The sequence below is a fragment of the Ursus americanus genome, chromosome 6 (assembly GCF_024610735.1).
Source record: "Ursus americanus isolate L20-20 chromosome 6, mUrsAme1.1.p, whole genome shotgun sequence".
NCBI classification, from domain to species: domain Eukaryota; kingdom Metazoa; phylum Chordata; class Mammalia; order Carnivora; family Ursidae; genus Ursus; species Ursus americanus.
This window is the reverse complement of record NC_142132.1, coordinates 9,363,982-9,374,443: the sequence shown is the minus strand read 5'-3', so window position 1 is coordinate 9,374,443 and position 10,462 is coordinate 9,363,982. Positions and strand designations below refer to the sequence as shown.

General features: G+C 57.7%; 1 protein-coding gene across 1 annotated transcript in view; it reads left to right on the top strand.

Moving 5' to 3' along the window:
• The first annotated feature begins 1,101 nt into the window (after positions 1–1,101).
• HTRA1 (HtrA serine peptidase 1) overlaps positions 1,102–10,462 on the top strand; it is a 52,449-nt gene continuing 43,088 nt past the window's right edge. Inside the window, exon 1 of the mRNA XM_045803350.2 lies at positions 1,102–1,661. Coding sequence (XP_045659306.1) covers positions 1,190–1,661 — 472 coding nt within the window. The 5' untranslated portion in view covers positions 1,102–1,189. The remainder of the gene's footprint in view (positions 1,662–10,462) is intronic.

The window sequence follows — 10,462 nt, the reverse complement described above, 5'->3', positions numbered from 1 at the left end:
CAAGGTCAGTGTTCCCAGCCCACCGCCCGTGGGCGTCTCTCCCGGGGCAGGGCGTGTGTGAACCCGTCTGCCCCTGGGTCCTCAGGCACAAGCTTTGTCCATCTGCTCAGCACTGGCCTGGAGGCCGCCGCCTGCGGGCCTGGCGCCACGGGGGCACCGAGATCCGCCTCCGGAGTCGCCCCCACCCCTCCAGGTGATGCCTTGACTTGCGTCTGTCCCAAAGGATGCAGCGAAGACTCAAATGGAAGATCAAAGATGAACTCTTTTATTTAATAATATTTTCGGCTAATCATGCACGTGGTGAAAAATTGAGGCGGTACGAAGCCCCTCTCTCACGCAGGACTCCCATTGCCCCCGCCCCCGCGCGTTACCAGCCTCTGGCGTCTCGCTCCCGAGCTATTCTGTGCGTGTACAAGCACGCATCCCACCCTTAACTTTTTAAAGGAATCTGACACGAATGATTCTATTCTAATTACTTCTGCTCTTTGCTTTTTTCATGTAATCGTGGGTCTGGGCGTTGGCTTTCCGCCAGCCCCCGCGGGCGCCACCTTCTTCGTACGGATGCACAGGGACCACGGTCACGGTCGCGCGTGCCGGACACGGGGGTCAATGCCAGAGAGGTGCCCGTCCCCCTCCTCTGGAGCGCGTGACCAGAGCCAGCAGCGCCAGCGCCGCCCGGGGTCCCGGCAGCGGCCCCTCCCGCTGCCGGAGCGGGTCCCCAGTAGGGCAATTTGGGGAACTTTCTCGGGCCCGCACGCGCGGGGCCACTGCAGGTTCCCCTTCGCAGAGCCTTTTAGTTTTTGGCTCGCGAGGGGCGTGAGAGAACCCGCGAACGGCGGAGAAGAGAGACGCGTAGACCTGGAGCCCCGGCCCCACGAGAGGGCGGACCCGCGCGCCGCCCCGCCCGCGCCCCACCAGCCGCGCCGTGCCCGGGCGCGCCCGCCCTGCCCCCGCCGCGGGCGGTCCCCGCTCCAGCCGCCCGCCCGCCCGCCATCCGGCCGGCCCCCCCGCCCTCCCCACCGCGGCCGCCGTGCCCGTCCCCAAGGCGGCTCGTCACCGCCGCGAGGCCAATGGGCTGGGCCGCGCGGTCGCGCGCACTCGCACCCGCTCGCCCTAGTCCCTCCCGCGCTCTTCCCGGCGCAGCTCTCCGGTCCTCGCCCAGCCCGCCGCCGCTGCCGTCGGAGCCGCCATGCAGCCCCCGCGCTCCTCGTGCCTCCCGCTCCTGCTGCTGCTCCTCGCGGCGCCCGCCCAGGCGCAGCCGTCCCGGGCCGGACGCTCGGCGCCTGCGGCCGCCGGGTGCCCGGAACGCTGCGAGCCCGCGCGCTGCCAGCCGCCGCCGGGACACTGCGAAGGCGGCCGCGTCCGCGACGCGTGCGGCTGCTGCGAGGTGTGCGGCGCGCCCGAGGGGGCGGCGTGCGGCCTGCAGGAGGGTCCGTGCGGCGAGGGGCTGCAGTGCGTGGTGCCCTTCGGGGTGCCGGCCTCGGCCACCGTGCGGCGGCGCGCGCAGGCCGGCCTCTGCGTGTGCGCCAGCAGCGAGCCGGTGTGCGGCAGCGACGCCAACACCTACGCCAACCTGTGCCAGCTGCGCGCAGCCAGCCGCCGCTCCGAGAGGTTGCACCAGCCGCCGGTCATCGTCCTGCAGCGCGGCGCCTGCGGCCAAGGTACCCGCGCGCCCCGAGCTCCCCGGTCCCGCCATCCCGGCTCCGACCGCTCCCCACGGGCGGCCCGGGCGAGCGGAGGGGCGGCGAACCGTCGCGGGGTGTTCAGGGCTCCCGCTTGCTGGGAAAGGTGGGCACCGGCCCCCGGGGAGGAGCATTCCGCGGGCCCCCTGGGAACCCAGCTTTGCGCCCAGCCCGGGGCCGGTTCCGCGCCCGGCGGGTGCCCCGCGCGCTCAGTCCCGCAGCCCCCGGTCGGACTGACGGGGCGTCCGGCCCGGTGGCCGGCTGCTGGGTGCCCCGCGGGGCACCACAGCGCGCCAGGGAGCAGGGACAAACAAGACAGGAGTGTGCGCGCAGAGTTGACTGGGACTGGGAGAGGTGCCTTGTGCCAGAGGCGTTGGGACTGCTAGGACTCATTTCTGTCGCTTTGTCGTCCCCCTGCTTCCCTGGGTTCCCCCCCTGCTCCCTCCCCGCGCCTGTAGAGTTAACCGTGCGTTCATTAATGGATCCTGCAGGCGAAAACTTTCCTACGTAACTTTGTATTTGAAAGGAACGGTGTTGCCCGCCGGCTCCGCGGTTTCCGCGATGATGATCCCCCTGGGCTGGCGCCGGTAGATCAGCGCCGTCCCCTCCTGCCTGCTTCCCGTGTTCTGAGCCAATCCTACAAAAAATGAAAGTGGTTTTTTGGAATAAGCTGAACGGGACTTTGGATGGCGGAATCGGAGGCAGAGGGTGGGAGGCGGGTTCGGGATGAACACTTGAACCCCTTCTTCCTTTTGCATCTTTTCTGTATCAGCAGGACCCGTCTTGGTGGGGGAGGCGGCGGGGATGGGGCGACGGGTGGAGAAATGGTTTCTCTCGCGGGACCTTCCAGAGGGATGCTTCTGGTCTCCAGTCGGAGAGACCATGTAGAAAAACAGTACGGAGTTCAGCTGCGGCCAATCCAGCGGTGTAGGGCCGGGCCAGCCGCGCTTGGCAGTGCACTTGGCAGCCGCCTCCTGCCGCCGGCAGTGCATGGAGAGGGAGGGCGGGAAGCCCAGCGCCAGGGGCTGGTCTAGATGTTCTTTGTCGGAATAGGGTCCAACATGACCAGCTAGGGCCTGGCACAGGTTGGCTCACGCGGAGAGCAAGGTGCCAGAGCTGTCCAGGAGAGATTGGAGGATTCCCGTGACGCAGGAGCAGGGAGCCGGGCCTCTGCCCTCAGGAAGGAGCCAGCTGCGGGTGCAGGAGACTTATCTTGGAGAGAAAGGATCCAGCGGGGACTGAGGTACGGGTGTGACAATGCACAGGTGTGCGTGTGCACTCTGTGCCCCAGCCTGTGCGCCAGGCATGTTACCCGTGTGACTTCACTCGGCTTCACAGCCTCATGAGGCGGGGACATCTGCTATTATCCCCCTTACAGATGGAGGAACTGAGGTTCAGTTACTGGCCCAAGGCCACTCAGCTGGAATTCGAACCCAGATAGCCTTCCTCCCAGCGAGTCTCGTGCTCAGCCCCAAGGCTGAGGAAGAGAGGTCAGGCAGGGTGAAGGAAGTTTCCAGTTTCCAGAGGGCCGGGAACAGCCTGGGCAAAGCCTGAGACTGGCTTGGGAGCTGGCGAACAGGTTAGTGTGGCTGGGGACCTTGGGGGAGGGCAGTGAGAGTGACCCAGGCTGGTGGTGCAGAGGCCCCGACCGGAAGAGGCCAGCTGGGCTACGTACTGGGAGGTTCTTGGACCGGTGCTGCTTAGAGAAACCCCAGTGTAGGACTAACCTAGCGGCGGAGTGCGGCACGCACCACGTGCGCGTTAGGGCCACCGCCGTCGTCTGGGTGTCAGGTGACAACATTAAGAAAGCACATTGCGTATGTGTGTCAAAAACAAGCCAGCTGTTACTGTGTGTAGTCTCGCTGTACCGGGTCAGCACCTCGTTTATGGCCCATGAGGTGGCATCCCTTAGCGAGCTCCGCGCTTGGCAGACGCATTCCTAGTCGCCGTGGGGAGAGAAACGGGTCCTTGCCCTTTGGCCATCGGGCCCACAGCAGGCTCCCGGAGAGCCAGCGACGGGACAGCCACAGGACGATGAGCGTGGCAGCCTTGGGAGGAGAGAGAGACAGAGGGGGCAAGGCTGTTCTCACCCTTTCCTCTCTCTGCAAATATTTACCGAGCGCGGCGGGGGTCAGACACTGTGTGTTTCTCTGTCTGCCTGGCACCCAGGGGGCACCTGACCGGCGTGTGGGTAGAGGATGAGTGAACACATCGAGAACCCAGAGACACGGGGCCATCCAGGCTGCCCTTCATGGAAGGCTTTGCTTTTGCCCCCTGCCCTCCGCCCCCCGCCCCCTGCCCCCCGCCCCTCCCTCATCTCGCACTCCACCCTTGACTGCCCAGAGGCTCCTCTGAGGCCCGGAGCCTGGGAGCCAAGACTTCATTCAGTCAAAGCCCTGCCCATGAGCAGGTCGCTTGACGTCATTGTTAAATGAGGTGAATTGGCTGCCGGCTCTGGCGGAGAGGGTTGGCAGGGATGCTGTTTTCACTGGGGTGGACGCAGGAGGCCTGAGGTTGGAGGGAGCCATGCAAGGATGTGGGGAAGGAGCTCCGGAGACATGAGTGGGCCCCATGATTTCCAAGATCCTAGGGAGGGTGTGCCCGGAGCCGAGAGCGAGGGGACGGGAGCGGGAAATGCCCGCAGACCCGAGGCCCTGGGCAGCTGAGCGGCTCTTCACAGTCGTGGTGGATCTTTGGATGGCGGAACGTGTCGCCATTTAAAAGAAAGCACTTTGGGGGCGCCTGGGTGGCTCGGAAAGGTTGAGCATCTGACGTCGGCTCAGGTCGTGATCTCAGGGTCCTGGGACCGAGCTCTGCGTTGGGCTCTGTGCTCCGTGGGGCGTCTGCTTCTCCCTCTCCCTCTGCCCCTTCCCACTGCTCATGCGCTCTCTCTCTCCCATAAATAAGTAAAATCTTTTTTAAAAATTAAAGAAAAGAGAGTACTTTTATCTGTACACTGTTTCATGAAAACTTCAGACAATGTCTCCTGACAATGACTCTGGAAATGAAGTCAACTCTTCTATTTCAGAAATCAGTGCTGCTGTCAGGGTTTGGATGGGAAAGTGTCCAATTATGCTAGAGAACAAAGACCTCTCTCCTCTTCCACCATTAGCGGTTTGGATTAGTTTAAAGCAAAAACTCTGTACTGTCAGGAAATTATAACAAAGAAAGGAATTGCAGTTAATATAACAGTATAATAATAAAGGCTAACATATATTTAGAGCTTATTCTGTGCCAGGCGTATGTTAACTCATTTGACCCTCCTAGAATTGTAGGAAGGGTGTGCTGTAATCTTCCCTGTGTCACAGCTGGGAGACAGAGTCACAGACAAGTTCCTTGTCCAGGACTTGAACTCATGCATCTGGTCCAGGGCCCATTCATAATCACCATGCCGTGCTGTTGACAGAGAAACTAAGATTATACGCCAACTTCAGCTAAGCCGCAGCTAATAGCTGGAGTAAACAGTGCTCCAGATGGCCATGGCCTTGGGATGAAATGTAGGACACCTCCCAGCTCTCATTCCACAGGCACGGGAGTTGGAGGACATGGTTGCCCCCAGTTGCCATCAGGGCAGCTCTTGCTGCAGAAAAGCCAAAGGAGCAGAAGGGGCTGGAGTAAAGATGTTTCCAAAGCAGAGCTCCAGGCCTCTCTCCCTCGGGAGAGAAAGGCCTGTCTGGATTCCCAGATATTGCAAAAGACGGGCCAGGGTGTCTGGTGCTGCAGACCTCTGCCAGAAAATGGACAAGCAGCCAGGAAAGAGGCTGAAAGAGACTTCCCAAAGCAGCAGCCACTTCCATTTCTGCTCCTAGTACCCCCGACAGGACAGCCCACCCCACCCCACCCGAAACGCCGCCCAGACAAGCCTGGAGCTCTCCCCATCCTCATCCCGGTACCCCTGCCCCCCCCAGGCCTGAGGAGGGACGGCCTCTGAAAGTGGAGCCTGGCTGTGCATTCCCGGTTAAGAACCACCGGTTTAGAAGAACTGTCTTTGCCACAGTCTATGAGGCTCTGCTCTCTCTGGTTGGTTATTTGCTTTTATTCTCTGTCGGTTTTGCTGAAGAGTTAAAGTAATGAGGTTTCATAAAATTTGTAAGTTAACAATATCGAAAGCCAAGCATTTGAGTAACTTCATTCCGTCCAGAAGAGCTGTAAATAGGTTGCATTAGAGCTTAAAATAACTGCATTCGGTAAGCGATTATGGTGGGGACCGTGAGCTAACTGTGGTCAGACGTCCGACAGCCTCCGGACAGCAAGGCTGGATTCTGAGTCCACTTGGAGCTGTGCGATACTGGACACAGTTTCGTGCCTTGGTTGAGAAATCAGACTTTCCGTGAGCTTGTATTTCAAGTGAATAAATAGCTCTGGTGAGGCTTAGTTTGAAGAAGAAATCAAGTTTGGCTGGAGGCTGAGGGTTCCTTGGAAGGCCAGCTGGTGTGGAGGGACCGGCAGGCTGGTCACTTCCCAGGCTGTTACCTGACCAGGTGACCTGCCCCCAACCTCTCAGAGACTCAGCAATGAGGGGATTGGACCAGATGATCTCTGAGGTCCCTTCTAGCTGGACTGGTTAGTGATTCCTGTAAGAAAACTAGTCTGAAAAATTGTGGTCGCTTCATCCCTATTTTCAAGGCTGGGATGAGTTATTTCTTTTCTTAAGTTATTGATGGATAAAGCCTGGGTTGGCGTTGGCCCATCTTGCATGTGGCCCCTCTTGGGCTTGGTTTCCTAGTACTTCAGCTTTCGCTGGCTGTGGAAAATCCCTGGGTGACCACCGTGGTGACATGCCCACCCCCCAAGACAGGAGCCCCGGCGAACCTGGTGCCTCTTGCTGCTTTACAGGGGCTCCGAGGCTGGGCCGCATGGGTCCCTGGAGTGAGATCCCTCCTGAGTCATTTCATCTTTCCTTCCCACCTTCTCTGCCATAAAAAAGAGAGAGAAAGGAAGAGAGAAAGAGAGAGGGAGGGAGGGGGAGGAAGGAAGGAAAGAAGGAAGGGAGAAAGAAAGGAAGGAAGAAAAGAAAAGAGGAGGGAAGGAAGGTAGGAAGAAAGAAAGGAGGGAGGGAGGGAAGAAGAAAAGAAAGAAAGAAAAAGAAAATTAATATTAGCAGAGAAACTGAGAAGTGTAGCTAATCCAGATGCTTTTGGCAAGGCTCCCAGGAGTCGTAGGGAGGATGGGTGATCCGGTGCTGCTGGGTGACGTGTGTCCAGAGCCACCGATGGACACCAGCTAGTACAACACAACACAGGACAGAGGTGAGTGGCAGCGAAGACGCATGTCCCTCGCTGCTGTCAGGGCCCAGAGTTTAGCTCTTGGAATTAGTGACATGAGTTCTAAGTTTGTTCAGAGCGTTTATGGAACACCTACTGTGTACGCAGAAGGGCCAGATGTAGGGAGTCAAAGGGAGTAAGGCCAGGCAGCCCGTGGTCTTCAGGAGCTCGTAGTAGGTCACATAATACCTGGCTGAAGGAGTCAGATCACCACTTTCTAAACGTGGAACTTCTTGGGTGTGACTTAATCTCCATAAGCCTCCGTTTCCCCATCAGTGAAATCATTATAAAAACACGAGGACTGGCATGCAAATGTCCTGGTGTTGCTGGAGGGTGGAAACACCTACTTAGATGAAGCGCTTGGGGGTGTAGGTGATACATTACTAGAACCCCGTCAGTATTAGCTGTCAGGCTCTAGCTGCCATCCTGACTGCGGCATCTGACAAGGAGTCAGCTCAGTGCGGGGGCGGGGGGGGGACGCTATAACCATCATGTCTTCTGGGGATAAGCGGGTGGGTGGGTTAGAGAAGGCTTCGCAGAGAAGGAAGGTTAGGTAAGGGATGTGTGTCCTGCGGACCGACTTGAAATCTGCCAATAAGTATGTTCAGAAAGTTTCTCCGGGCAGAGGGACTCAGGCACCGCCTTGCCCGTCCCCCTCGGAACCCCCTGGTCCTTGCTTGGATACCATTTGACAACTGTGTGACTTCTCTAGAACGAAGAGCTGGAACACCTGGGATTTGACAGGTGGCATCTCGTTACCCCTCCCTGGGGTCTGTGACGCTCAGGAAGTAGCAGTGGGTAGCCCTGAAGCCCGGAGACCTTCTTGAATAATCCTTGGGTTGCTTTCCATGTTTTCGGAACTCCTCCCATGGAAAGAATTGTCACATCTTAAGGGGGAAAAAGAGTTGGGAGCCTGCGGGTACCCTATGATTTGAGCTTCCCGGGACAGATTGTCAAGTAAGCACATTTCGAAAACAGTCCTGCACAGCCTCGTGTGACCACAGCTGGTCCCTCACCAGGGGCTGAGCCCATCCCCTTCGGCACATGATGGTTTCGGAGGGCATGTTGTCGTGGCTGGAATTTTTGATAATTTTCAAACTTGAATAAGCCTTGTCTAAATGAGTCAGAGCCTTGTGCAAGATTTTCAGGCCTCAGGAAATCTTTTTCGTGAGTTGTGCAATCAGATCTTGAGAAGACGGTAGGTCTGCGTGTGTGTGTGTGTGATGAGCTGTTTTTTTATTCTTCTCAGGGCCTGGCGAGATTCGCAGTAGAGTTCCCTTTCACACAGTTTCGGGTGAGATTTCCCTGGCTCATCTGGCACTTGAGTCATCGCGCTCCGTGGCTAGGAGAACCCTGTCTTTGGAGCCGGTATTCCAAGTGGCAGTCGCCACTTGGTGGGGATGGATGGACACAGAGAGTTCTGCCCGGCGGGGGTGCCCAGGCAGGTGGCCGCCAAATGGATGTAGAGAAGAGAAGGCTCAGCGTCTTGCGGGCACATCTGCTTTTCTCTGGCAGAGTGAGCTGGCTGGGGGGCCCGGAGGGCAGTATTCTCCAGGACGGCCAGGTGGTGGGGAACAGTGGGCAAAACAGTGACCCGAAGAGCTACGGCCACTGGGTGCTCTCTGGGAGGGGGCGCTGTGCTGCCTGAGTTAGGGGCCTGTCCGGGTGACCGCCCCTACTCAGGGCGCTTGCTGGACGCATCCGGGGAGGGAGTGGCACCGTCCTCGCTCCCTGGCTGCGTGGCAGTCCACTTCCAAGCGGTGGACTGTAATCGCCCAAGGCTAGCCAGTAGGGCTGAGGCAGAGCTGGGATTGGGACGCAGGTCTGCCGTGCTCCCAAACCCCGGCTTGAGACTTCTCTGCTTCAAGTGTTATCTAGAAGCGTGTTACTTAATCTCCAAATATTTGGGGGGTTTCCAGCTATCTTTCTGTTATTGATTTCTAGTTCAGTTCCATTGTGGTCTGAGAACATACTTTGTATGATCTGTGTTCTTTTAAGTTTGTTCAGGTGTGTGTTCTGGTCTGGAATGTGGTCTGTCTTGGTGAGTGTTCATGTGAACAGCAGAATATTCTGCCGTTGTTGGGTGGAGTGTTCTATGAATGCTAGTTAGGTTTGGCAGATTGATAATATTGCTCAGGTCAACTCTGGCCTTACTGACCTTCTGCCGGCTCAGGCCGTCGGTTCCTGAAAGAGGGGCACTGAAGTCTCCTGAGTCTGTTCCGAAACCCTGAGCCGCGGTCTCCTCTATGACCTACTCGTGTCCTGGGAAACATGGGTTCTAGCCCCCCTCGGACCTTTTGGGTAAGTTACTAACTCCCTCCAGCCTCAGTTTCCTTATCTATGACATGGGGCGAAGGCTGCTGCCTCGGAGACCTCGGAAGGACACTGGGAGGGTCAGGCTGGGAAGGTGCTTTGTCACCTGGGAGTCCTGGAGCGTCACAGCTGCAAGGAATTAGGACCTCTAATTGGCAATTCCAGATTCTTCGGGACTCCTGGTAGAACCAGCACCAAGCAGGGGCGCCAGAAGGATAGGAAAAGTCATAGGTCTTGGGGCGCCTGGGTGGCTCAGTCGGTTAAGCGTCTGCCTTCGGCTCAGGTCATGATCCCAGGGTCCTGGGATCGAGCCCTTTGTTGAGCTCCCTGCTCAGCGGGGAGTCTGCTTCTCCCTCTCCCTTTGCCCTGGCTCATGCACGCTCTACCCGCACCCCCCATATCAATCAGTCTCTCAAATAAGTAAATAAGATCTTAAAAAAAAAAAAATGACATGGGTCTCCTCAGGGCATGTTCCCTTGTCCCACCGAGACACCATAGCTCTTGGCAAGGTCACTGAATTGTTTGCAAGCACCGATCTTCTGTTTCAGAAAGCCAAAGGCAGAGACCACTACCATCAGCTCCAAGGGAAGAGCACTTGGGTTCAAAACACCAGCACCCCAATTATTATGTAGAGCACAGCATCATCTCTTGTTCGTGTAAGGGAACCCGTGGCCTGCATTCTGAGTTCCTCAGGCTGAGTTTCTGTGGAACATTTGCTGGTCAAGGAATGGCCTGAGTTGAGGTTCCTTGGGTCCCAGCTTGAAATTTCTTCACCAGTTTGACCTTTTTGGCTCTGAAAAATATGGCCCAGTATGGTTCAGCCCTCACTGGGGAACCCCAGTAGGAAAAATCTGATAACAGAAGGTACAGGAGGAAGGGCAAGAATTTGAGGCCATCTAGAAAAGACCCATGTACGCTGATTCCTTTCTGCCTGTGGGGTTGTATAGTATTCTTATAAGCTGCCTGTTCCCTTGGGACCCCTCACTGCCCAGCCAGATAATCCTTCATCCTCTGAGAAACATCACTGCGCTTCCACAGCCCGTCTCGGACTAGGGTAACTCCCCATTTGCTTGTTTTCTGGGGTCTTGTGGACAAGGACAACTCCTTCCCTGCCGAGACACTGGGGGCTGGCCGTACTCACTAGGACTTGTAGAGGACCGAATCCCAGAACCTGAAACCTGAGTGTGGAAGGTCCTTGCAGGT